The sequence below is a fragment of the Aptenodytes patagonicus genome, chromosome 6 (assembly GCF_965638725.1).
Source record: "Aptenodytes patagonicus chromosome 6, bAptPat1.pri.cur, whole genome shotgun sequence".
Classification (NCBI taxonomy): Eukaryota; Metazoa; Chordata; class Aves; order Sphenisciformes; family Spheniscidae; genus Aptenodytes; species Aptenodytes patagonicus.
In genome coordinates, this window is record NC_134954.1 from 19743591 (window position 1) to 19771396 (window position 27806).

Consider the following 27806-nt stretch of genomic DNA (forward strand, 5'->3'; position numbering starts at 1 on the left):
TGCGCGCGGGGCGGATAGCGGCGGCAGCGCTGAGGGGAAGCGGGACCGGGACCGCACGGGACCGATCCCCCGCGGGGGTGAGCCGGAGACCGAGCCCGCGGCCGTGGCCGGGGGGACGTTGGGTCCAGCGGGAGCCGGGGGTGGAGGCCCAAGCCTGTGTCGGGGCGGGGGTGGCGCGGCCGCGGCTCGGCGAGCCCCTCGGCGCCCGAGGGGCGGCCCCGCCGTGGGGGGTTCCCCTCAGGGGCGAAGGCTCCCGCCCGAGCAAGCGCGTCCCTCCGCGGGAGTTGCCGCCCGCCACGAGGCCGCTGTCAAAGGGCTGAGAGAGTATTTGGGGACAGGTGCAAGCGCCCCCAAATTCTGCCTGGGAATGTCCTCCCTACGTACCCTTACAGTTTGAATTTGTATTTGTCCTCTACACTTTGCTCTTTATTCCCCCTCCACTACCCCCCTTACGGCTTTCTGGTTTTAGGTTACAGTTCTAGGCGGTTTCCTTCTTCCCTGTCCTTCCTACCGTTCATCAGTCCTCTTGAAAAACAGAGCCATCAGTAACAAAACAAAAAAAAAGCCCACTGCTTTGACAGCAGGGTTTTTTTATACCTTTTTTTGCCTGCCCTTGTGCATTCTGTGTTTTCCTAGAGCTGTCGTCTGGACTGATTGAAATCTGTAAGCCTTGCTTAGCAGAGACTAGAGTTTGATAGAAGTATTAAGGGCAAGTACTGACTTGGCTCCATTTATTCACCTGTTCTTGGACCCACCTGCTTCTACATTTGCTCTGCTTATTTCTGGGCAATGCTCCTGCCCGAGTTCACGGGGCAATTGCTGTAGCTATATAATGTGGATGATAAGGCATTTATCTCATGAAACATACTTGGTAATGTGATTTTTTTTTTTTTTTTGAGTAGTCTGCAGGGAGAGACAGACCATTCTGCTAGTGTCTTTCGTGTTTGAAGTTACTTAAAATATAGTTGAAATCATAGTTTTTGGTTAAACAGTGAAGATGCACAACTGGTAGAAATAGGTGTTGACTTGTCAGTCATTGAGACAATACATCTTTCCAATGTGACAAAATTGCTAAGTATGGGAAAATAATTTGGGGAAAGTATCATTTAGCTGTTTAAATCTAGTTTTCATGATCTTACTTTATGTGTGTTGTGTGACATTAAACATAGAAATGGATAATTTGTTTAAAAATAGAAAGTGAAGTTTGAAATGGTTGATATCACAGCTATTGGGGCATGGAGAATATGAGTTTATCCCGAGAGACTGAGATTACATTAGCATACCTGACTGCTGGATTTAGACTAGCTGTTAGGAACAGATTTACAAGGCAATCAAAGTTTGTGTGGGTTTTTTTTTATGTTACTTTTTTTCCCTTTTTTTTTTTTTTAACCAATTAGTGAAATGTTAAAGGACATTGTTTGGAAGGACCAGAAGTCTCAGTTGGTATAGTTAACAGCAAACGGGTGGAAAGCAATGCTAGACAAATTCTTTGTTACACTAAAAATTCTTCTTCAAAGGAAATAGTTTGGTTTGAATTATTGGTAAGTGGATAGGACTCAGTCTAGCATGAAATCCGTGTTCGTGGTTATGATAATTGGATGTGAGCTATTACATATACGGTAGTATCCTTTTGGATTTTATGGGTTTGTTGATGTGAGAAAGCTGCTGGAATTTAGTCTCCTCTAGTTAAACTCTTGTAGTTTGAAATAAACTGCACCTATCTTCAGCTGTCTTTAAGTTATAAAGCTATTTTTAAATTGATTAGGAAGAAATTTGAGCTAAGCTGAGATATAGGATATATATGGAATTTCTGTTCATTTAGCTACGCAGACTTAAAAATCAAATTGACTTAAATTTCATTTAGCAGAAACACCATTTTTTGTTTTGTTCAGTTGCACTGTATATCCAATAGCAGCAGAGAGGAATCTGCTAGAATGATGACATTTGAGTACTAGTGTGTGTACAAGAGCAGGCAGAAAGGATGTGGGTATTTAATGCTTGATTTATTTATGTTGATGAGTTGCTTTACTCTCTGCCTCACTGGAAATGTCTTACATATTAGAAAGAGAAAAGGATGCACAGGTAAAGAAAAAGCACAGAGAAAAAGGGAGCTCTAGTCTGCATTTAAATTACTAGTCTGTTTCCAAGTACAGAGTTTGTTTTTGAGGAGTTTGGGTTTCCCAGATTAATACTTGCCTTTGGTGGACTTCCCTGGCAGTCCTGAAAGTGCATCTCATGGGTACTTAAAGATGTCTTACAAGCTAAGGGTGCATATTTTCCCAAATGGTGTATATTTAACTTTGAATGCTACCATCTCAGCGTTTAACAGCTGTTCTTATAAAAAACAGAATTATGCTCTAATAGCTATTAAATGAATTCATGTATTTTCTCAGAACAATTCAGGTTTTTGATCACCATCTGTCTATCTATATCCCCTGTTATCTATAACATGATGCTTTTTCTTTTCCACCCAGTATTACTGTATTCCCGAAACTTTGTAGATGGTTTTATCTGTGATACTATCGCAACTTTTAAGTTACCTCTTTAAATCTTTGCTTCCAGTGGAATATGTTAAAGTTCATTTAAAAAAGAAGAAAAAAAATCATTTATATGAGTTAACTACTTTCCCTCCTTGAGATTGGTAAGCTGGCTTCAGTCATTTACCTTCATTTTTACCGTTAGGTAGTCTTTGGGCTACATCAAAACCAGCGTGTTATCCCTGCCTGTCTAGATGCACTCGTAGTGCTAGCACACATTTGCCAATAGAAGAACCTTCTTCTATTCAAAGTTAATAGAATCTTGTTTTATCTTAGAATGTAGTAAAAGAATAATTGTTTTGAAATGATGAGAAGGAACGGAGTGCTTGTTTTTTCCGGCACACTAAGAAATATGTTTTGTGCGCACATCTGACATTTCTGTCAGCACTAAAATGTCATTGCTTTTAGGTTCTGTGGCACCAGATATTTTAACTGTTTTTAACGTGCCATTGACACACTTTTTTCCTCATGGACAGAGACATTATTTGGACACGTTTTAACTGTATTAATGGTCATTTTCAGGTTTATGTGCGAACAGGCAGCTGAGCTTTTGCTCTTGAGCTCAGTTATACAATTGATGTATTTCAAATACTAAGCTTCTCCACATCATTTCAGTTAGGTCCTGCTTTCAGCTGGAATCTGATAGCCAACAGTTGAAGAACAGTTTCCAAACGTCCTGTCAGCTGTAAGTCTCTGGACTATCAAGTTTTTTTTCCTTTTCCATATGCATCCCAGCAGCACAAGTTAATGTTCAGATTTGGCACTGTGCTTGAAATCAAGTGTTGGCATGTCTCTTCCAGCAGCCTGCTTAGTCTGTACTAGTTATACTGCAAACATTCTTGCACAGGGAGGCTATGGATGTTAAGCTTCAGTTTGGCCTCAGTGCTGTATGAACTTGCTTGTTGGAAGAGTATTTTACAATCTGGGGAAAAAAAATTGCCTTTAAAATACCACTGTCTTGAAGTGTTGAGAGTAGGGAATAACTGCGAGTTACTGCATTCTTTTGTATCAATTTGTATAGGACAGAAGACATTTGTCTTTCCAAATCAGTTGAGATGGTTTGACTTCATAGCCATTGATACAATTTTCTCCTTCTCTGTGCTTTCTTTTGGTCTGGTTCAAGAAAGCTGTGTTTTATTTAATATTAAACTGCTTCCATTGAACTTTAGGGAATTGCCCAAATGAAACAGACAAGTAAATCTTTTCCCTGGTATCATAAATGTAATAAAAAGTTTTTCTTTCAGTTAAATTTAATTTAGAGTTGCTCTAGGATTTTATTGGCACTTCACATAAACAAGTTCTGTGCTCCATTTCTCTCCTTCTATACAGTAATATTTTTGGATTTGTAGCAAGATTTTACTGTTTTAATTTCAATTAAATTCCCATTTCAACAGGTTGCTAACTGTAGATCATTGAAATTCTCTTTTTAGAAGAGATTATACTGGGAATCATGAACGTCAATGGTTTTGTAATACTCCCAGGCTCAAAAACTGGAACCTCAGTGAGATTAAAAGCAAAGTAAGTGCATTTTATCTGATTGTGATAGAGAAGTTTTTTCATCATTTTTAATAAGTTTTAATGCAACACTAAGTAGAAGAGCTTATTTGTGTAAGAGCAAGAAGAATCACGATGTGTTTCTTTTCTAGTGTTTTCCCTACACTTTTATCCTTAAGCCTTTCTTTTCTTAGGCTTTAACCTATTTTCTGAGTAAGGTCCAGGTCTTACAACTGTATATCTAACATACATACTTTGTAAACAAACAATACTAAAGGATTCACTGGGATAGTTTATTTTAATATAATTAAGCAACAAACTTTTCCAAATACAGACACAATTGTATCAGTTTTATGTTGGCTACTCTACAGCTTATATTGGAGTAGCCATATCACTGTCAGCATACTCCTCTGTAATGCGATATTCTTGGGTCCAAGGAGTTTGCACCTGACCTGCCCTAAATTTTCCAGAACTGTTTTCAGTCTTGCTGGGAGATAGAAGGGTGACATGCCTTTAATGACAAATTTTTCAACTTTTTTTTCTTGCTGCTTTAAACTTTTTCAGGTACTTTGCTGTCTTTCATGTAATTTCTAATGAATATTTTACTACTTTAACTTCTCCAGAACTGTCAGAGAATTGCAGTTGGAGAAAATGCAGTTAGAAACCGAAAACAAAGAGATGGAGAAGAAATTACGGCAACTACAGTCAAACATGAGCAGAGAAAAAGAAGAGAGAAAGTAGGTTAAATTTCTGTTTCAGAAAAAGGAATCCAATGAGATGCTCCTTCCACACCTTCCTCCCGCCCCAGATGGGATCTCTTGCAAAGTTTGGAATTCACAATAGTGTTCAGTCTCCTCTCCCCAGTCTTTCTTCCCAATGATAAACTTGCTACCCTATGACTTTCTTATTTTATACTCCCATGTGAAATTTTGATTATTTTTTTTTTTTTTTAAGAGGTAAACAAACAAATCCTTTCTGGCAGGGATATTCCTTCAGAAGCAGAGATCCCTTTTGCGCATTTATTCCTTCTTCTGCCTTTTTCCCCTGTCCAATTAGATTTGTCACCTTTGTTTTAAAGCAGGAAACAGAAAGTAGTTTCTCTTGCACTATTTCAGTCTTATTTCTGATGTTTCTGAAGAGGATGCTGTTCTTAATATTGCTTTGATCCTGTTCTGCATGCATCTATGTAGCTTCTCAGAAAGACACTTTCTGTGTGATGGAAGCATGGCTTGGAAAGTAAGCATGATGTAATGAAGCAAGTGCTAGGGTGGAAGTTTAAATCTCATCTCTGTTACTGGCTCACTCTGAATGTTAGCCAATCTTTGTAACATCTGCTTCCATTTCTTTGTACTTCTGCCTGAACATATTTTGTCACTGGAGATACAAGTGCCTTGGATACCGTAGTGCTTTAAGTCTTGGTAATGCTAAGGGCCTGCTGTTTGCAGCTCTGTAAGCTTTTGGTTGAGCTGTTGAGGCAGTGTTTTCCAGATAGTGCATGGCACTTTTTTCCCCCTATTGTGCTCATGCAGTTGTTCTTGTATTGTTCTCATGGCCGTGTACCTGCAAACCCTGATAGTGTTGTTATGGTGAGTTCAAATGACGGGAATCATTGGCATTTGCACTACTGGTGGGAAGATCATCCCTCTTCCCTCCTACACGTTTTCCTTACCCCTTGTTTTCTATGCTTTAGTTTGTTTTGCACTATGTTTGGTTTTCTGTAAAACAAAGTAGATCAGTCGTGAATACTTGCTAAACACTATGCAATAGTGTATTATGCAGTGTGCTAAAGACGAAAACCACTGTTTAATCTCTCTTAGTCTTAAATTCTTCCCCACTATCTACCACGTTTGTCATAGTAGTCAATATTTAAACTGATACTCACTGAAGTCTTAATTGTAGGTATCTGTTCCTGGCTTATTAAAAGATGCTACATTTTAGCTGTGCTGGATGAATGCCCTCGAGTAAATTGGAACAATGAAGACTTATCTAAGTGTACTTCTGTTACATTTTTATTCTTCTAAAACCAACCTTAGAGAATTGATGGGATTTTCTTACGTTTACAAACTTAGACTAATTTGGTGGTCTAAAAATAAGTACTTTCTTATACTTTTGATGTTTTTACTACTATTAAAATAGATGTGAAGCAGGTTTCAATGGAAGGGAGGTGTTTGTGTTTTGGGGAATTGATGATCCTGTAGACAAGTACTTTATTTTTTTGTGATGCTCTGTTCTTATTTAAAAACCTGAAGGAAAACCTTTATGCTTCTTTTGCTTACAGAAGACATAATTTCTAAGTTCTTTCTTGCTCTTGGTTCATAGGAAATCAAGTGCTTATCACTGGAAATCTGGACAGGCAGGACCAATGACCATCCAAGCCCGAGTTTTGTCACAAAGCAAAGAAAACAATAATAAGGTAGTAAGCTATCAGTATATTTGCAGGTAAAGCTATTTAAAACAAAACAAGATTTAGAACATTTACGCTACACAACATGGGAATTTTAAATACTGTAAAAATAAAAGGTTAAGCACCTTCTGAGTAAAATTTCTGATTGTTTATTTTTCCACGCCAAGCTTATGTTTCCCTTTGAGCTGGAGGAACATCAAGTTCTGTTTGGTGATCTGTTGGTTTTTTTAATTGCAATAAATAGTAAAATATCATTGCTTCTACAGATTTAATATTGTAAGAGTCTAATTTGGTAGTGATGGAAGTCATTGGGAGCCTGTCTTTCAAATTAATTAGACCTTGCCTAACGTCCTTCCTGAATCTGAAATACGAGGCTTCACGTGAAGTTTTGAGTACAAATTCTCTATCTTCATAGACAAAAGCTATGAAAAAGGCACACTACATTAAAAAAACACTACAGTTAAAAGTTTTTTCTTTAACTCGGTCACCGTGTAATGGCATTTGCATTCACAGTAGAACTCCCATATGACTCTGTGGTTCATTCTCTCCCCCCCCCCCCCCCCCCCCCCCCCCCCCGACTTCTGCATGTCCTATAATCTTTCTTATGATGCTTCTGGATTTCTTTCAGTAAGTACAGTAGGAGACTGAGAACCCAACTTGCCGCTTAGTCCACAGTAGCTAGAAAAGTCCTACGTTCATCCTCTGAGAACTGATGCTAGTTGGTCAAGTGTGGGTTAAACAGATCTTCGAAGCATTCTCTTGGACAAGGACTGGACTCAGTCCATTTTCTTGGACTGAGACTGAATGCTTCTGAGTGTTTTAAAATGTGGATTAGGTTTATCAATTGACTCTTATTCTATGATGTCCTTGCTCAGACCTAAAAGGAGGGAGGTAGAACTTTCCTGCTAAGTCATTGAAAAATTTGTTTTCTTTTTAATATATACACAATGGGATATTTTCCCTTTATTTCCTTTTGGAAATGACTGGGGCAATTTTGCTCCAACTCTCAAAAAATATTAAAGATAAGGCAGACGTATGGGAATGGTAAAAGCTGGTCAAATTTGTAAGTAGCTGAAGACTGGACCTTGTAGGGAATGTTACCACTTCCAACTTTAATAACCTAGTCTTAATATTTCATTCTCTGGTGAAATAAATTCATCATTTTAATAGCTTAGGCTCTTGTCCTTGAGGCTTTATATGTCACAGAAGCCGGCATTAGGTATATCCATCATCAAATAATGTTCATGAGTGCAGTTAAAATACCAATTGTGGTAACAAAGCTTATGTTCTTTACTTGTTCCATGAATTAGTATGAAAAATCTGTAGGGGATCCCCAAATCCAAACTAACTCAACTTAGAGATACTTCCTCTTCCCTTTAGCAGACACTGATGTGTCTGGAGAGGCATGCAAATTGGACTGAGTGGGACATAAAAGGAGAGTTTTCTCTTATGATTTTTTTTTCTGGAAGCCATGCTACATATGCTATGTTGAAATGAGAGCTGTTAATTAAGAGAGACCATTTGAAACTGGCTGAAATAAAGCTTATATAAGTCTGAAGAGAAAAACAGACAATGACAACTTCAGACTAAGCCGTCGCAGTTGCTATTTGAAGTCTTTTGAAGCAGCGGCAGTTTGGTGTGAAGGTCATCTCAGCCAACACACTCAATTTCAATAAAATTGCCTACTTGCCCGTGAGTAGAAGAAAGGATCAGAATGAAAAGGTTTTCTTTAACCCACCTCTTTCTCTTTCGCCTTCTGTGAGACAAGTAACTCAGAGGTATTACTACTTCAAAGACTTCAGATTTCAGCTCTTATGGCTAAGGAGAAGATGCATGGGGCAGAATTTTCAAAAGGGCAAAATTAAAATGCCTGCAGATGCGTAAGGGGGGGGGGGGGAAGTGAGAGTGCAGTGTGGACTGTTTGTAGGGAAAAACTGAGGAGCAGAAACATTGAAAATGATCAGTTACTGAGGTGCTAGATCATGGAAGGGTAATAAGGAGAAGCAGGAAAACAAACACCTGCCCCCCCCCGCTCCCAGCAACAAACTATAGGTAGATGTATGTGCAGACTATATGTGCAGCAGACTTCACTGGTTGACGTTTGAGCTTAAGTCACTATGGTTATGAAAGTTCTGCAGGTCTATGCTTGTGGAAGACACTTGCTACGGACCTGGCTAAGCAAACAAGGACAATGCCATTTCATGAATGGGGAGGGAAATTGGTCACAGACTTAATGGCTGTCATGAACAATACATGGAGTTTTCTCTTTAAATACATGTTTAGCTATTTTCCTAGTAACAGTAACATTTTAATTCTATAAAAGTTATGCTTTTATTAATTTTCATTAGCACCTTAGGTGTCTTTTTAATATTCATACTCCAGTACCTTAGTGTTTATATATATATATATATGTAAATATTCTTTTATATAGGTTTCTTCAGGAAAAGTGAAGTTGCAAATACTCAAAGAACAGATTCAAGGTAAAGACATCTTTGTTAACTAAATAAAAACTCACAAACTTCTGGTAGAGTATCTGGTTATTGGAGGTTGCTGCAATTAAGCAATAAAGAAATCAGAGACTGGAGTACTGGATTTGGGTTTGTTTGTTTTTTTTTCCCAGAGCCAGTGAAAGAACCATTTAAGCATGAAATGGCAAATGCTGTAGCTCTTGAAAAATCTGAAGTGGAGGGGATAGCATGTGGACGATGTGAAATTAAGAGTGCGCTGCTGGTACGTAAATGGTTTAACAATTACTCTATAGCAACAGAATATAATGTGGATATATAGTGGCTTTGTGGCAGTATCTAGACATATATGGTATAATATGTTGTAAAATGCATTACCTTGGGTTTGTCCAGGCTGTAAGCTGTGTGTGGTTTGCACAGGCAAGCTGTCTGACCTGGAATTCACTTCCAGGCTCCTTCATGAAGAGACCTATGTGTGGAAATACATATGTGCATGCCTAAAACACAGGTGCAGGTCTAAATAAATCTAATGTTAGCTTTCTGTATGTAAGCTTTTCTGTACAATGTATTATGGTAGTCTATGGACGACGTTGTCACACTAGCTGCCTCCGCTCCTTCCGTAAAAAGGAATCATTCTGATGGCAGTATTGCTACTTTGAAATGAGAAAGTCAAGGAGCTCATTTGAACTTTTAGCCTTAGTTTTTCTGGTGAATTGAAGATTTTTAATACCTTATTTTTGCAGTTTGTTCTGCTGGGAAAAATAAGACTTCTCTGAGATGGTCAGCTTGAGGTGCCATATTGACTATTAGATGTGCAGCAACTTAAAAACAGGAAAAAAATTACTTACATATTTGAGATTAATTTGATCCTACATTATTTAAATATCTTATCTTGCTGGAATCGAAATTAAAGTAATAGGGTTTTTTTCACCTATTTCCCAAAATATATTGGTGATATCCACTTAATTATAGGATTTCTTGCTGTGATAGCTACTTAGTGTGCTTAAGGTAAAGGGAGGTTTTATATGCTGATCTCCCTGAATGGCAAGGAAACACATTAAATTATTCTGTTATCAGAACTGTTACCCGTTCTTTAACAGGGAGTTTCTTTAAGCTGTATTTTTATTAATTTGCCCAGCATGTGAATGTGACTGAAGAAGCCTGATCTGTTAACTATAGACCACTGCCATATGGTGAAAATAAGATGTATGGTTTTAGGCAAATAGGGCAAAACTGAGTGCTCTGTGAATATTTTGTAATTTTAAATACTTTGATAAGCACCAGGGCACGTTCTTAATTCTGACTGCTTTCTGAGCTGGTACTCGCTAGCTATGTTAGAGTGGAAATTAGTATTATCAAGTATGAGGTGATTTATATTTAATAAAGAGATTTTGCCTTTTAGCAAGTATAAATAGGAAACCTAGCCTCCAAAATGCGATGTAGCCCCATACTATGCAATTTTTGAAGTAACTTGTGCAAATAGAGTAGTTCTGTTGTTGAATAAGAAACTAACATTTTAATTCTAAAAAAGTAGCACCTCTCTTTGAAAGATTCCCCCCCCCCCCCCCCCCCCAATATATGCCATGATGTATTTGTATTGCTTCTATGGCAAATTAAAGCAGTTGGAGCTGCTAACACTCAAAAGGAACAGGTATTTCATTTGTGTGTGTCTTTTTAATGGTTTTCCTTAGAAAAAAATACCTGTGGATTTTAAATTTCTGTTAAGATTACCTGGCATCAAGGCCACCAGGATTTTGCTTCCTTCCATTTTTTGGTTTTTTTAAATTTTATTTTCCCCTTCATTTCATTAGTGCTCACCTAAGAATTAATACCCTGTCTGCGTAGTAAAGCCAAACATCCCCAACAGCGCAAAGGGTGCGTGTTTCCTGCGAGCTTTTAATGTGCAATCCCATCTGCGCTGGAAACGCGTATTTTTATCCGAGCCAGTACCTAGTTTTGCCGAGGCTGCTGTAACGAAGGCGTTAAGAGCTCTGCGTCGTGGCTCGCGTGGGAGAACAGCTCCGGCAGCGTTCGCCGTCTCTCCTCGGGGTGCGTGTGCAGGAGGTGGCGGGCGGGCGTTCCCCGGCCGGAGCCCCGCGGCGCGGCCTGAGCCGCCCCGCCTCTCCGCCGGTGTGCCAGGCCTGCGGGGAGCGCTGCTGCGCCGGCTGCTGCTGCTTGGCCGGGGCGCACCGCCAGGCGGCGCCGCGCCCCCACGGGACGCTCTCGGCGCAGGTGAGGCGCCGGCCCCGCCACGGCCCCCCTGCCCCTGCCCCTGCCCCTGCCCCTGCCCCTGCCCCTGCCCCTGCCCCTGCCCCTGCCCCTGCCCCTGCCGCGCTCGCCGGCGGCTGCTGCTTCTCCGTGTGTTTCTGTCGACACAGCTGCCCTTTCACCTCTTAAATGTTCTGCTCAAACGTTTGAAGTAACGGGTGGGCTAGAAACCGTTACTTGTGTGATGAATCGACCTACTATTTGCTTCTTTCTTAACCTCCGCCCCCTTCAATGTAGGTGGAGCCATGCTTCGGAGCACTTAATTCCTGATCCCAGAGAGTCTCGTAGGTCATGAACAGTGCTTGTCAGGTTAGGACGACGCCGGTGGATAACGAGGCATTGTGTTAACGCCGCTTAGGTTACAAAGGGATTACTTGCATTGCGTGTGACTTTCTTATTCGGTAGAAAGTTTTTCAGTTGAAAAAAAGTTTTCCTAGAAGCAAATAGCATAGCTGTTTTATTGCAATACATATTGACAAAAAAAATCATGCTGTCTTTTCTTGTGCCTTGATGGATTTTATAGTTATGTCTGCCTCATGGAAAACTGAGTTAAATTGAACCAATGGCAGTGTTACATGTTTGGAAATATGTAACAAAGTGCTGGGTCAGGAGATTTTTATGCAGGCTCTTTGAAATATTGTTATTGGTATATTGTTTGAGACTTTTCTAAATTGTTGGATGTCAGGCATTTTAGGAAAAAAAAATTGTAAGTACTAAAAATGGCCAAAGGTGTTTGTTCATTCATCAAAGACAATTATATACCCTTATGAGTATATTAACAGTCTATGTTACTTGTAATTTAAATATAGTTACAAGTAAGCTTGGAACTCTGAATTCCTACTTATGATTATGTCTGTTCTGTCAGATGCCACTTTCAGCATTCCTGATTCTTTCATACTTGGATTCTGTTCGCAAAGGAATAAACTGTGATGAAAGTGAAATGTTATACAGTACAGTGGAGACTTAGGTTGTGTGTAGTTTTATTATTCAGCTCAGTAATACTCAGTTTCTGACATGTAACTTTATGTCGCATATCTGTTATGAAACAATAAAAATTTTCTAATTTTATAATTAGGGTAATAAAGATTCCTCCTAGAATTATTGTATAACACTTAATTGTAACAAACTGAAGTTTCTCATGCGTTCTATTTGATTGCATTTCATAAATGGGTTGTAACAACTCTTTTTTTGGACCAAATTGTACACGCATTTCGGATTTTATCTTTTGGACAAAACCACTGTTTTTGTTCTCCCAAGGTTATTCCAAATTTGATTTTGATAAATGCCATGAGTTGCTTTTTTTTTAATACCTTTTCAAATACATATTATTATGCTTGTTTTCATTTTCTTTCATTTCTACGTTAATGATAGCTGTTTTATAGCTGAACTTAATGAATCAGAGAGAAGCCATGTCAGGAACTTTTTATGAAAAAAATGTTTGGATTCATATGTCATTGTTATAATTACAAAGAATCAAAGTTACTTTATCGTGAAACTGCAAGCTAACATAAATATAGAAAATGAAGATAGGGTCTTGATTAAGTGTAAGTTGATTTAACTATTTCAGTTCTACCATATGAGGTTTTCCTGAAGGTGAATTTTACTTTTCGATGATGTCACTGGGTATGTCATTCTGTTATCCCGCTAAAATTTATTTGATTATCTCATTCTTTCTTCCCGGAAATATAATCCTTTTAGTACTGCAGTAAATTGTCAAAGCTATTGGTCTGATAAATAAATCTTTGTCGAAATGATCCTTGCTTATAGTATGTTAGTAGAAAGACTACATCATTTGATGGAGAAACTTCAGGTGAGAATTTAAGGCAGTTACAGAAGGATACACCATCCTGTGAGTAACGAAAAGCCAGCAATAAATCATCTTTTTGGGATGATGTGTTATCCTGAGTTATGCAGTCGATATAAAAGTTTTTCCATGAGCTGTTTTGCATGAATATAAAAATATTTCACCACACACATCTAAATGCAGACTGTTTAGGAACTTTTTTTTCTTAATAGATTGTAACAGATCTTTTAAACCTAGAACTGAAAACCGGGTGGTAACGACAGTAAGATAACTGATAAATCTTGACATTTGTAATGCATTCTCTTTTAGATACTTTTTTTTATTTTTTTTTAAAAAGGGATAAGCCATTTATCTCATTTTTGGTGGTAAACAAACTGGATTGAGATGTTGGAATTTATTGTGGGGATTAAAGGCCATACAGCAGTTCACTGGAAGAATACAAGGATTTAAACTGAGAATCATGGAGTGCTGTGATCGCTCTATTTGCATCAGGAGAATTCCACCTCAAGTTGTCTTGATTCTCAACCCCTCCCCTTTTACTTGTCGTCTTCCTTATTCTCTCTAGTCCTACTCTGAAACAAATTAGAAACTTCCTCTATTAATAAAGGTACCTAACAAAAGGGTGCAAGAGAGAGATGCCTATGTTGGTTAGGCATCGAAGTAGGAGAAAATTAGCATCTGAGTTCAGCTGCTGGGAAGTTTAACGTGAGGCCAAAACAAATAAGCTTTGCAAGTATTCTCTAAAACCAGTTTTGCAATTCTTGCTTAAGTATTTTGAAGCAATTGAGCGACATCTCAATGAAGATGTTGATGTTGTTTATCCAAATAACACAGCAGGGTGAGCCTTTCAAGTATTGATCTGCTATTACATACTGTGTGCCAGAGTACCAGAAGGAACCATACGTAATGCAACTATGCTTGCTCAAAGAGAGCAGATGTATGAAGTTACATCACTAAAATTATCTCCTTCAAAGGAATGTGACTTCTAGTGAATTCTACTGTAATGTTAAGATTATGTTGTTCATGTGGTGAAAAAGAAATCAACACAATCTTTAGCTATGTACTTTGAATGCATGTGCCATAGGAAACAGAATGAGCCAAGGAGAAGGGCAATTACATAGAGAAATTTCCCTCTTTAAGTATATGCTTTTGTGATCTCCATGTCTGTTAGCAACGTGTTGGTGATGTTGGGGAAGAAAGAATTGCTATCAATTATGGATGATTATGGACTGTTAGGTTTGAGGAAAAAGACGAAACATGCATGTTCATACAGTAGACTCTGAACCTTATTCATCCTGCATTGCAGTATAAGAATCAGAGGGAGACTGCAAAAGGAAAAAAGTAACGCCTGTTTGAAGTGGTTAGTCTCCATGCATACTCACTGGCATGTCATAAGTACCATTTAGTGTGCAACCAGCAACTGCAAAGTCGCTGGGTCGATTATAGTGTAGAGTAGGTGGAAAGGACAAGATGTGAGTACATCCTAGTTTTGCAATGGCTGCTTGACATATTTGACTCTTTCTGATTACACTTGCTGCCTGTACCTTTACTGCTCTTGTGTTTTCGTGGTAAGAATGTGTTCCTTACTTGAGGATTTTACAGACAAAGGATCTTTCCTTCTGGTCTCTGTGCGTAGGGAGGGGACATAGGGAAAGGATGAATATAAAATATTTTTTGTTTTTGCTTGATAATCATTCAAGAGTTGACAATCAAAACCTTCATGTTATATTTCTGCAGTGATTTTCTTTGTTCTAATGCAGGTTGCAAATCAGTAAAGTCCCAGTGTGAGTAAAACTGTTACTCTTCTTCTGTAGCTATTTTCAGTCAAACTCACCTAGTTCTTTATAGTTTGGACTTCCCTGGACTACTTTTTGTGTGTGAACGGGTATTCCAGTTAGTTCCTTAAATGAACATTTTCCTCTTGTTGACTTCTACAGATGTGCTTCTGTCTACTGAAAAGCTTCAGTAAGCAGAACTTCATTAATAAAGTACATAGCTCATAAATTTGTTTAAATATGTGCTGCATAAAATGCCTCAGTCTGTCCTGTGTAGTACCTAATGGAATATTCAGATTATTGAATTTTTGCTCACACATTTGCACACTATTGATTATTGAAATTATTATGTGCTTATGTCACCGTCACTCTTCAATATGTGGTTACCTACCTGCTTTTAATACGCTGTTTGGTGGAATGTTTGAGTATGTCTATAATAAATTAATGGTTTCATAATGTTTCATTAACAGACAGAAGCTGATATGCATGTTGGAAAATTTGAAGTCGTTGATCACTTCATCAAGGAAGTAAATCTGAATGAAATGAAAATTAATCATGAGCAGAAGAAAGTAAAGAGCAAGCATCAGGTCGCATCAGACAAGTTTTCATCTCTCCTAGCGTCCGTAGGCAGTGCTGAGGTAGTGTACAGTTCGGGAAAAGAAATTCTTTTTGTTTAGGATACCTTAGGTAGAGTGGCCTTAGGTTTTTCCGCAGTGTGCTAAGTGAGGGATCAGGCTATCAGACTTGCACAGCCTGTTGACCCCTGCTCATGTCTGTCAATATAACATCCATCCTATACATAGGATGTGGGCTATCCATGCCTACTGCTTTCTGCCTACTAAAAGCATTTAAGTTAAATGTTTTTGTGTGCTTATACAAACTTTTTTGTTTTTTTTTTATTTTGCTCTTGATAGAACATTGCAATTTAGTTGTGAGCAAGACCACATAAAAATTGAGTGATCTTATCAGGGTAGCTAGACTAAGCGCAGAAAACAGGGTGCTGCGTTTCCATAGCTGGTACTAAAAATGTTGCTATTGTATGTAACTGAGGAGAGGATTATCATCAGAAGTGCTGTGTTAATTATGTTGCGGCACCGATTTAGGAACTGTGCTCAGGATCAACCTGTACAGGCCTTGAAAATCAGGACAAAGGATTATTACTAAATGGTATGTTTAATGAGGAGGAATCTGCAAAGTCTTTTCAGGAAGCTGTGCTTCAATGGAGAAAAGGTAATCGTGATCACAGAGAACAACTGCGTGCCAGTGCAGTCCTATCAGGTATGGTTTTTTTCTGTTTTAATTGCATTTAAAAAACATTACGAGCCATTTTGGTGAGTTAGCAGATTTTTGATTAGTGAAGGTTTTGTTAGAATAGTAAATGTTTCTTCTTAAGTTTTCTCTCTGTGTTCCTTTATAAATTAACAACCTCTGAAGTTTTTTTTTTAGTAACGTGCAGATTAGTGTTTACCCCAATTCTTGTAATGAGCTGTGGCGTCAGCCAGATTGTTTAGCTTGTGTCCCTGTACTTTTCTATGGCATTGTTTCTCACATGAGACTTTAATATCAACTGTAATGCTCAAGCATAAAGTCACAGCTTTTAACTGAGAGCAGGAATGTGCATGGCTCAGGATTTCGTATGTTGCATCAAAGTACATTTTCTGCTTGCCTTCCACAGGCTCTTAATATTTCTTTGTCCCAGTGAAAAGATGCAATCAGTTGAAGAATGCATGGAAAAACATGAAAAAACCCTCTTGTCTGATTGGATTTGTGCAAGCTACTCTCTTTCCTCTAGTCCATGGATGATGTTCATTCTTTGTGTGTTCTTGTACAAAAAATATTATACTGATTTCCTTTTTCTTTTTTTTCTTCTTTCCTGTGATATGGTGGGTTTTTTATCTGTGGAGTCATGGATTCCCCCCCACCCCCCAGCATGGTAATCTTCCTTTATGTGAGAAGCTGTAATAAATGAGTTTTTACTGGCTACCCCCACTGCTGACTGTGGTGTGTAAATATAATACTGCTGGCCATTTTGGAATTATGCAAAGACTTAGCTAGGCATAGACTACTAATGTGACATTCATTCAAAAATAATGTAGTTAAATAGCAAGTTTATAAATCTGAATAGCTGTATACATTTTTTTTTTTTTAATAATTCTAATAGAGTCTGTGGGAATTTGTGAGGTACAGACCAACCTTACTCTTACGAAGAAACCTATCCAAATTGAATTCAAGAAGGATGGCCTGAGCTACGTGGAGAAACTCTTGCTTAAGAAATACAGAAGGTATTGTTTGAGTTGCTGGTACTAAAGAAAGAAGTCAGAAATACTTAATAGCATTAACAAAAATTCCATTGAAACTTTTTAAATATTAGGTATATTATAAAGAGTTAAGGTGACTGTATACAGGGTGCTTTATTTTAATAAAATAACCATTATAACCAGACTTGATGACTTAATATTTCAGAATTACTGCAGAGGTAGTATTTGGAGGGATTCTCTTTGCTATCAGTTTATTGTAGAATTTGAAGACTGGTAATGATACTTGGTTGCTTGATTTTGGGGCACTTGCTACAGGAGTTTTATAGAGAAGAGGAAGTACGATATTCAGGGTACTTTTATAAACATTATAGAGTTGTTTTGTTAGTCCCTGAGGTGCGAGGTCATCTCAATGAAATTAGGAAGAGTTGCTGCTTTTCAGCAGCAGTTAATACTTCTGCAGTAAGTAGTGTGGTGTGGGTTTTTTTTTTTTTTTAATGATTGTGACATTATCTATAAAAAAAAAATGATGACTTTTTAAGATTGATTTCTTTTTCTTTTTCAGAACTCCTGTTGATCAAATTTCTGGTAGTTGCACTAAAGATTTAAGGCCTGTGCAAACACTGAGTGTACATCAGGCTGTGACTGGAGGAGGGGGAGAAAGAGACGAAGATGACGATGATGTTGATGACTTAACAGGTGTAATAGATTTCTGTTTATTGAATCTAACTATTAAATACTTTTTCTTGGGATTTTTTTTTTTGCTATGATTGCTGAACAGTTACATACTTAAGCAGTTTCTGCTTAAAGAAAGTAAAAATAATGAAAGAAATTTATGGTACTTCATAATAAATAAAAAGTTTGCATTTTTGTAAGTGTATCTTGAACAGGAAAAAATGACATGCATCAAATTAATTATATTTCATAGTTGAAGAGGTGAAGAGATATTGGACATCTGTTTTTAGAGAGGAAGTACTCAACACTATTTCTGAAAGTGCAGAGTCCTCTTTGAAAATTGAGTTCCTTGATGACGTAAGTATGTAATAAAGGACTTCATGAATCTTCACAGTGATCTGAAGTGATTTGTTTAAATGTTGTTTTGTTAAATATTTAAGTAGCAACAGTTAAATAATTTCTAATGAAAAAAAATATTGGCACATTGTTTATCATTTGCAAACAAATGTGGAAAATTTATCTTTCCAAAGGTTCCCTGTAATTTTTTCCTATTGTGTCCAGGGACCCTTACTATATAGGAATTATACAAAAATAAAATCTGCAGCTTTTAATCACTTGAATTAATGTTTTTTTGAATTTTAATCTATTGCTGAATATGGGTTTTTTTTTGTTTTGTTTTTTAATTAGTCTTATGGCAAGGACTTGGAAGAATCATCTAACTTTTTGGTGATGGAAGCTGGGGCTATGGGAATGAATAAGCAAGGAAAAACTGAACCACTCAAGCAGTGTGGAAGGTATCAGAAATGCAGAGATTATTTGGAAGACAAAAAGGAATAATCCTATCTTCTGATTTAGTTACATTCCTAAGAAACAGGCGCTTTTATTTGTAGACAGTCGTACTTCATATGAAAGAGGAGAATCTTTGATTGTAAATTGTTTTAAGGTATGGTTAAGATACATGTCTTCTCATCCTTGGCACAAGACATAGACTGTGCCAGTATCATGACACTTAGTTACTGCTTTCCCTTCCTTTCCATTTCTTCCAAGATCCTGTCTGTGATTGCTAGTTTTTGTCCTTGAAAGTTTTCATTTGAGTGACCTAATGATTTGATGACTAGTTTGTAAGACAGTCTAAGAACAGTTTGGCAGTTAAAAGACATACGACACATTTACCATTAAAGTTAGTGAATAGTAAGTTTGTGTCTTCGATTTTGTCAGTGAGCCACCAAGGTATATTAATTGCCTGTATCTAGGGAGACATCACTTTGAAATTTCTTTATTTTATTTGCTTGATCACTCCAGTGTTAAACCATGTAAGATGTATTTCTTTATATGTATATATCCTGAATTACAGGTAGAATTTCTCTTTTGTATGCTCTTATCTCAGTAGGAGCAGGGACTAGAATACAGACAAGTCTGTAATTGGTCAGTGTTGTGTACTATTAAGATACTCTCACTTGACTAATCTTGTAATTCCAGGCAAAACTAAGTCTTCTAATAATTAATGATACATGTGCAATTCTTCTGATCTCCCAAAATTTATTTATGATGAGATGTGATCTGTTTTTGTTATATTGTATTATTCTGGTCTTTCCTCCTTCCTCTGTTTCAAAGCGGTTCAGCAGTTGCAGATCAGAGTGACACAGTACCAGACCTTTGCCAAGAGAAACTGTAGGCATAATGAGAAAGTCATCCTGTCATTTAACTTCCACAGCTGACACTTAATATATTTTACCTTTTCCTCTTGACAGAAATCCTGTTTCTTCTAAAGAAACTTCTCAAGGTAAATTTTGAAAGTTATTTGTACAATATACATAAGTGTATACAGTTTTATCATCCTCATATAGGATGTGGTAGTCAACTACGATGGTTGTCCGAAAAAAATAATTAGAGAGTGTTAAATTATGTACCGTTCCCTGAGCTATGCAGGTCCCTTGATCACAATTTGATGGGCTGTGCAAGCTATTTTGAAATGATAGGCATCTGCTGTGACAGTAATCTCACAGCTGTGAGCTCATATTTGAGGGACTGCCCCAATATGAGTTGTATACTGGAAACAAACCCATTATAAGCAGATGAAGTGATCTTACAAATCTCTCAGTTTATCTGTACTGTATTAGATTTAATGTATGGCACGTGTCCTTTTTATATAGAAAAATGCTTTTATATAGATAGGTTGAGAAACTGTATAAATGATTACCTGTTCTGCATGAAAGATCATCATTTGTGTATAAGTATTCCAGTGCCTGTTGCATGTCAGTGAAATCACCGTGAAAGTTTGGCAGCTTTATTTTGTGGCACTCTTAAGGGATTCCAAAGATCTTACTCTGTGTCCTAAAACTATGTAAAATATATTGTCACCTTTTTAATATTAAGAAGTAAGTTGGAATGTAAGGGTATTTAATTTCTTATTCTTGCAAGTACCAAACAATTGCTCCAGCACTTCAGAACCTAGCATTTGTTCCCTTTGTGCTTAGTTCAAGAAACTGCTTATTTAAGTCTTCAAATGTGAAAAAGCAAACAAGCTGACCAATGAGATGTGATTTATATGCTTCTTTGGGCACAGGATAAAAAAAAAATGGCTATGTCTTGTATAAACAAAGAACAACAGCTTGCAGAATCATTCACAGTCTGATAGTATGTATTTCAAACCATTGTACTACTTTTAAGGAAATTTATGAAATTGCTACTGTTGCAGTTCTTAGGCTGGCACTAGTTAGATTATAGCATTCTAAATGTAAAAAATTCCACTAGCATGAAGAAGTAATTGGAACTGTGTTGAGATTATTGTCAAGATCTAATGTTTTCATAGACAGTGATGTACAGGAACATATGCATTAGATATGGGAACTGGTACTACTACATGGTAAGTCTAGTCTGTGTATGTTGGCATCTCTGGATATCAGGAAGCTGATGAAAGTTAACTGTTCTTATTTGTAATTTTATGGCTTAGGAATAACTTAAAATATGAAACCTCCATTGAAGTTAATGAAGAAAATATAGTAGACTTGCAGGTTATAATTCATATTCATTTCCATACAGAAAAAAAAATTCCTATTTTCATGATTTTTTGTACTGTTGTAGAAAAAATCGTTGTCTGCAGTCTTGAAAGAAATGCAGTGCAAAAGGAGAGTATTAAACTAAAGACTATGAGAAGATCACTTAGCTCCTGTAAGCTACCTGAGGTTTCTAACCCTGCTGAACTAATGAGCAACAAATATCTCCTTGACACACAACTGCAGAAAACCAATAAAGATTCACAAGAACTGGACAGTGTCTGCAACAGCCAGAGTTTGGTTTTGCCTGTAATTACAAAGTCTTCAGTGGTAAAATATTTTATCTTTGATTGCTAAATGGATAAACTATGTTGCTTAATCTACTTTTGCAGTTTAGCATGAGGCAACATACCATGTTGCTTAATCAGTTGAGAGATAGTGATAGTTGTATGGTTACCATGAAATATTCTACCACTTTTTCCCATTCTCCTCCAGACCCCCTCCCCCCGACAAAGCAATCAAGAGTATAGTTTTAATCAGAGGATTGTCACTGCCTACCATATTTCATCTGTAGGGGATGAAGGCCTCTGTACTTTCCAAATTGTATTGCCAGTCTTCTCTTGATGTTCAAAAAAAGCGAAAGAAAGAACAGACTAGTCTCTGACAAAAAAAAAAAAAAAGGTGTGCTGGGGGAGAAGGCAGCTCTTCCTATGTTAGTATCAAGGTCATTTCACCTCTCGGTTGAATGCCAAAGATTGTAGATACTCTTATCTAACCTCAATTATTCAAATGTTCTTTTGCTGAATATCAAATTGAAAGCAAAAAATCATGGAGGAGGTTGGGACATTAGATTTGGAGTAATTGTTAAACAGTATTAGTGTAGTTGATGTACACAAAGATAAGTGAAAACAAAGAAAAACTGCTTTTCATGTCCACGTTCAATCAGTGGAAGAATAGACTCAAACTCTCACAACATTAGCAATGGAAGTTTATAGGATTTTAAAGCATATATCATGCAAAACCATCATCCTTATGAATATCTATTACACCAGGCTATCAGAATCATTCCAAGTTTTATGAAACAAGCATTTTATTAATATAAACTTGCAAGGGCAACTTATGAAGTTTCCTGTTTCTTTTCCTGTTTCTAATATCTTTGTGTTTTTATTGAAGTTACAGGATGTAGCCAAAAGACAGAAATCTGTTTCTACACGGTATTGGGGACTTGAAGGTTTCTTTGTTATAGGTGCAAACCCTAAACAAGTAATGCTTGAAGCACGTTCTTCACTGTGTGCTGACTCTAGCCCTATGGACAGTAGTATCCCATTTCCAGGTAATGGCGTATGAATAAAATTCTCAAACAATATACATATTTATCACTGTTGCTGTAAGACATCTTTCTCTTGAATCTAGCTTACTTTTAGAAGTCACTTCGGGGTAACAGTCATGCCAACACACATAACTGGTGCTGTGGAAGGATAAAATAAACTTACTACCTTGAGGTAAATTACATCAATATAGTGGCATAGATTTATATGCTTCTTTATATCCCCTGAGAATTTGGTTCCAGTAGGAATTTCTGCTTTTCTTTGTGCATAATATACATCACAAAAAAAATACTTTTAATGGTGTATATGAAACAACATGTGAAATGATTGATGAACATGAATATTAATTCCATCAAGTGTATAAATTGAATTTAAGCTTATTAGTGTTATATATGACTTTTTTTTTTTTACATTATGTGTAGAAAACTTGTTGCGTGACTTCTTTAAATCACACACATTAAATGCAGCAAATATAGTAGCAGTAAATGCATATTATCACAAAACCTGCAAATAATTTCCTCTAATACTTTTTAATTTCAGGAGATGGAAAGTGGGTTACTGAAAGGAGCTTAAGTGAATACGCTGATGACTCTGTAGTTCAAGGTGTCTTAGAAAGTCAGTTGAGTAGACCTTCAAGTGGTTTGGAAACTCAAAATAGAATTTCTCCCCTGATGGTAGCATGGAGGTCATACCCAGGTAAGGATAGCAACAGCTTTGAGGTCCTACTTTAACAGGTTAATTTTTCTTATGTAAAAAGTAGAAGTGCTGTCTGTGATGATTCTGTTGAATTTAGGTCACTTTTATATCTTCATTTATGCATTTGTATTTTGGGTATAATGACTTATATACATGGCATTGTTTTCATAAGAATGGGCTTTTGAGTTAAAAATTATCTCTTTCCAGCTGTCACTAATAGTTCTTTTTATTATGCTTAGTTTCTACTCCTGCCTTTACCCCATTACTCCCCTCTTAGCTTGAATATTTATTTAATACAGTCTAGAACAAGATTATGTATTACTGTGTGTTTTGCAGCATCTAGTACAATACGGTTTTGATCTAATAAAAGATTTCTTCATGCTACTCAAATAAGACTTATTACATGAACTATAAGAAACAAGGAAATAAGTAACACATAACTGCATCTGCACTTTTTAGTTACTTTTCTCAATTTCAACTGTCTCCGTCTCAGGGAATGTAGCTTACATTATTTCTCTCATCTTAAGCAACCAGTTTGGCATTTTAATTTTAAAATCACTATGTGCGGAAATTGAAACTGTCAATTTTGAATCCCAGAAAAATATTTGAAAGTGTCTATATTTTATTCATGTTGCCTTAAATTAAAAAAAGACAGAACCAAAGTTTTAAGCTTTCTACACACATTTTCAGTCTTTCCCATCCCTCCAAAATTTGTGCCATTGTACATAATGTTTAAATCAAATATTGTTTTTCTGAAAGATACCCCTGAAGTATGAGGTGCTACTTCCCAATGTAATTGTAAACTCTTTATTAACATTTATTAATTCACAATCTTAGGCAAAATTAATAATCTCTTCGATCAATTCATAATTTTAACTGCAATTAATGTCATTAATGAACTGAGATAAAATTCTCTTTATGTGTGAAATCTTGAATTATTAGAAGTTGTGACCTTTTCTGTTATTCAGGGAATGATTCTAGAAGACCTTGGTCAACAAATACACTACACTGTAAGCTGACTGGAAATTGTCCAGCAAACACACAGCCAAGACCAAAGAGTTCACCTATGCATATGTTTAGAGTTGATACTGAGATATCAAAACACAAGTCCCTTGATGTAACTAAACAAGATGACTATATTTGGGAATATATTGCTGACCAAGAAGCCCTACTTACTCTGGAAAAGGAATTACAAAGTTATACAGGTAAGTGGCAATACTGCTTTTTTTTTTTTTTCCCTCATGCTTACAAGTAACATAATGAAAACAAGTAGCTATTTCATTTGCCTTCTCAGATCTAACTGATTTTGATGCAAAAATGTACTAAACCATTTGATGATGCAAGACTCTTGTGGTTGAACAGTGATTTATTTCCATTTGATCACACTTCAACCTACCCTTAATTTAGTAGAAGCAAACTTTTTAACGCAGCTTTAAGTTTTTTATCCCTTGCATTTGTTGCAAAAATCTGCAGAATGTGCTACATATTATTTCAGATCATAAATTCCTTTTAAATAGGAATATATATTTTGTGGTGAATGGAGTTACATCCAGTTGGCGGCTGGTCATGAGCGGTGTTCCCCAGGGCTCAGTACTGGGGCCGGTCTTGTTCAATATCTTTATTGATGATCTGGATGAGGGGATCGAGTGCACCCTCAGTAAGTTTGCAGACGACACCAAGTTGGGCGGGAGTGTTGATCTGCTCGAGGGTAGGAAGGCTCTGCAGAGGGACCTGGACAGGCTGGGTCGATGGGCCCAGACCAATTGTATGAGGTTCAACAAGGCCAAGTGCCGGGTCCTGCACTTCGGCCACAACAACCCCATGCAGCGCTACAGGCTTGGGGAAGAGTGGCTGGAAAGCTGCCTGTCGGAAAAGGACCTGGGGGTGTTGGTCGACAGCCGGCTGAACATGAGCCGGCAGTGTGCCCAGGCGGCCAAGAAGGCCAATGGCATCCTGGCCTGTATCAGAAATAGTGTGGCCAGCAGGAGGAGGGAAGTGATCGTGCCCCTGTACTCGGCCCTGGTGAGGCCGCACCTCGAATACTGTGTTCAGTTTTGGGCCCCTCACTACAAGAAGGACGTTGAGGTGCTGGAGCGTGTCCAGAGGAGGGCAACGAGGCTGGTGAGGGGTCTGGAGCACAAGTCTTCTGAGGAGCGGCTGAGGGAACTGGGGTTGTTTAGCCTGCAGAAAAGGAGGCTGAGGGGAGACCTCATCGCTCTCTACAACTACCTGAAAGGAGGTTGTAGCGAGGTGGGTGTCGGTCTCTTCTCCCAAGTAACTAGCAATAGGACGAGAGGAAATGGCCTCAAGTTGCGCCAGGGGAGGTTTAGATTGGATGTGAGGAAAAATGTCTTTACTGAAAGAGTGGTTAAACGTTGGAACAGGCTGCCCAGGGAAGTGGTGGAGTCCCCATCCCTGGAGGTATTTAAAAGATGAGTAGATGAGGCGCTTAGGGACATGGTTTAGTGGGCATGGTGGTGTTGGGTCGACGGTTGGACTCGATGATCTTAGAGGTCTTTTCCAACCTCAATGATTCTATGATTCTATGATTCTTTCCTTGGATATTTGATAATGAACACCTCAGGTGTTGTTAGAAGCTAGATGTGATTTAATGCAAGGATAGCAAGAAGGGGAAGAGACGGACAGGAAATTTTATAAATCTATCCTGACAAGAACTGCCAGTAATAAGGCACAATAGACAGGGTATTACCTCTCATTTTGGGTTTGACTCAACCCCCTTTCCTCTGTCTTTTTAAACCCATGTCCTTGTTTTTCCAGGGTGGGGGAGGTGGCAGGGGGGCAAGGTCAGTTGGTTATGGTTGAACAGAATGAGTGAGTTCTGGTTTTGTTCTTTGTTGAATACAGGGGAAAAAAATTATTGGGATGCTTCTGTTCCATCTCAGTGAGGAGATAGGCCAAGTGCTAAGGCACTTTGTGCCATAAACAGCCTTGATGGACTGCATCTCTTAGGCTGGTCCCTTCCTTCTGAGTTGCTATGGTGCTTTTATATTGGCAGGTCCTGGATATGATGCATCTTCAGTAAACAAAAGTAGTCTGGATTCCAGAGTGTTCTATCTTTTAGAATGTTTTTACTTTAGGTTATGCTGTATTTTTTCACACAGCTTTTCTCTGAGGCTTCCAAATATCACATTTCAGGACAGCTGTCCTCGCGTTTTTGATACATACTCATCAGAACCCATGTGTTTGGAAGAGTTGCTCTTGTTAATGCTTGAAGAATGAAGATCCATGCTGAATATGCTCAGAGGAGAATAGGGAGGGAAGTTACTGCTAAACTGTCCCATTCCTTCTCTCCCTCTTTGTTCCGCTTTCTTGGAATACTTTTCATTTATTTAGAAGTTCATAGCAGAGACTTAGGGCTAGCTGGGAAAATAGTAACATACTTGCGTGTGTGTTGTATAAGAAGCATAGACTGTGACCCCAGTTGATCATTTTTTTGTATTGGTGGATGCGGGATATGTCCTGTTACCCTGTTTTAAATATGTACTACCGTTAGTCAGCTACCCAAGTTCTACATTTGCTACTGTATTTTGAGGTCGCATAGGTATTAGTGGGCTCTATATATAAAGTTTCCTATTGCACTGGCATAAACATCTTAGAAGCGAACCCTCTCCATTACTTCTAATGATACAGGAACCATATAATAAAAAGTCATAATTTATTTGAGGGCTTGTAGTGTCATCCTTTATCAACTAGAGTTGTTTTGAGATTTTAATGGCAAGTTTTTGTTGATACTGTGAAATTCTTTAAAATTTATAATGTAGATACGGCATTTTTTTGTTTATATTTGTTCTTGAAATGACCTAAAATATTTCAGGTCCTGAAAAATGTTACAGCTTAACTTCTGAAGATGTAACCTCCTCCAGCAGACACTCAGAGAATATATGTGGAAATACTACAGATTTCCATAAAAACCTAGAGCTAAAAGACCACAGCAAAGTTGATAGTCTCAGGTAAGTTAAACTTACTGAGTATGTTTTTACGATATTGTAAAATGCTCAATATACCAAACATCTTGCCAAAACTGAAATAAGAATCTTGACTTTCTGATTGTACTTTACATGCTGATTACAAATGTCAGCATGACCTATTTTGTATCTTGGTGTTCTAAACCAGTAATCTCAGGCAGCTCAGATTGAGAATTAAGTGATATATTTTGTTGTTGAGATTCCAATTTACAAATTTTGGGATTATGATTTTTTTAAAATGTATTAGCTTTTGTTAATATACAGCACTGAGATTTATAAAGTATGTCTATTACAAATCATATAGGTTCTTTGATTGAAAGGTACCTTTAAAAAGAGCAGTTGTGAGCAGGTGAGCCGATAACGTTTAACTCACCATAGTCTATGATATATCTGTTATATTGGTTGGAGACTAAGGAGATGACTAGAAACAAGGAAGTTCCCCAAATTTCTGTCTGTCATTGGTTTCTTGTTATGATCACATAACTAGTAAGGGTGAGACAGACACTGTAAGGTTAACTGCATGCTATTTGAATACAGAGTTTTGTGGTTGGTTGGTTGCAGGTCAGTAAAAAACTAAACAATATTTGCAAATAGTGCAGATAGTATAAATGAGACCCGCTTTCCTAGCTTACATGTTCTAGGATGTGGGATTTCTCTATTAAGGCACAGTAGTGACAATGTTGTTTACCTCCTACTTGTTTAAGAGGTGAAAATGTATGTGACAAAAACTGAGGAGGAAAAATGAATATAGTAGCTTGTAATGTATGTACACTTGCAAAATATACAGCAAAAGCTATTTTCATGCCTTTTAGCTCTACGTATGTGAACATATGTCACTAAGGCTTAAAGCAGAGTAGCTTGAGGAATTTGAGCTGCTGAAAATCACTTGGTACGTTTCTTTTAAGGGGCTGGGATGAAAGCCAAATGGATGATGAGGAAGAAATTCTGGAGGATAAGCAACAGGTTCTTGCATTACAGTGAACACGCAAAGAACTTCATGCAATTTCTATCTTTGTGTATCGTACAAAACCAAGAAGCAGATGACGAGGTGTCTTAAGTACTGCTCAAGATATTCTTTATTAAGGATTGTTTTGTAAAACTGTCAATAAAATTCTTAAAAATC

The 27806-nt window shown here is 37.5% G+C and overlaps 1 protein-coding gene across 4 annotated transcripts; it reads left to right on the forward strand.

The window, feature by feature from the left end:
- ZBBX (zinc finger B-box domain containing) lies at positions 1 to 27806 on the forward strand. Of its 4 annotated transcripts, none has more exons than XM_076341410.1 (20): positions 1 to 77; positions 3153 to 3222; positions 3968 to 4055; positions 4655 to 4768; positions 6351 to 6444; positions 8867 to 8915; positions 9056 to 9165; positions 15218 to 15385; positions 15851 to 16025; positions 16909 to 17029; positions 17568 to 17701; positions 17931 to 18034; positions 18365 to 18471; positions 19429 to 19460; positions 20762 to 21003; positions 21847 to 22006; positions 22542 to 22697; positions 23666 to 23902; positions 26533 to 26668; positions 27589 to 27806. In XM_076341410.1, the coding sequence occupies exons 3-20, from the start codon at positions 3988 to 3990 to the stop codon at positions 27662 to 27664; spliced, it is 2283 nt and encodes a 760-aa protein (XP_076197525.1). In that variant the 5' UTR covers positions 1 to 77; positions 3153 to 3222; positions 3968 to 3987; the 3' UTR covers positions 27665 to 27806. The 4 variants fall into 4 exon arrangements, with proteins under 4 accessions (XP_076197525.1, XP_076197528.1, XP_076197526.1 ...); XM_076341413.1 differs by having other exon boundaries at positions 20762 to 20982; XM_076341411.1 differs by lacking the exon at positions 3153 to 3222.

What these genes read in the sequence shown, in the direction of transcription:
- ZBBX (XM_076341410.1), top strand. Translation starts at nt 3,988, where the DNA reads ATGAACGTCAATGGTTTTGTAATACTCCCAGGCTCAAAAACTGGAACC. An exon ending in AGAGAAAAAGAAGAGAGAAA is followed by an intron (nt 4,769 to 6,350) that starts GTAGGTTAAATT and finishes CTTGGTTCATAG; the next exon opens with GAAATCAAGTGCTTATCACT. An exon ending in CCACTCAAGCAGTGTGGAAG is followed by an intron (nt 18,472 to 19,428) that starts GTATCAGAAATG and finishes TCCTCTTGACAG; the next exon opens with AAATCCTGTTTCTTCTAAAG.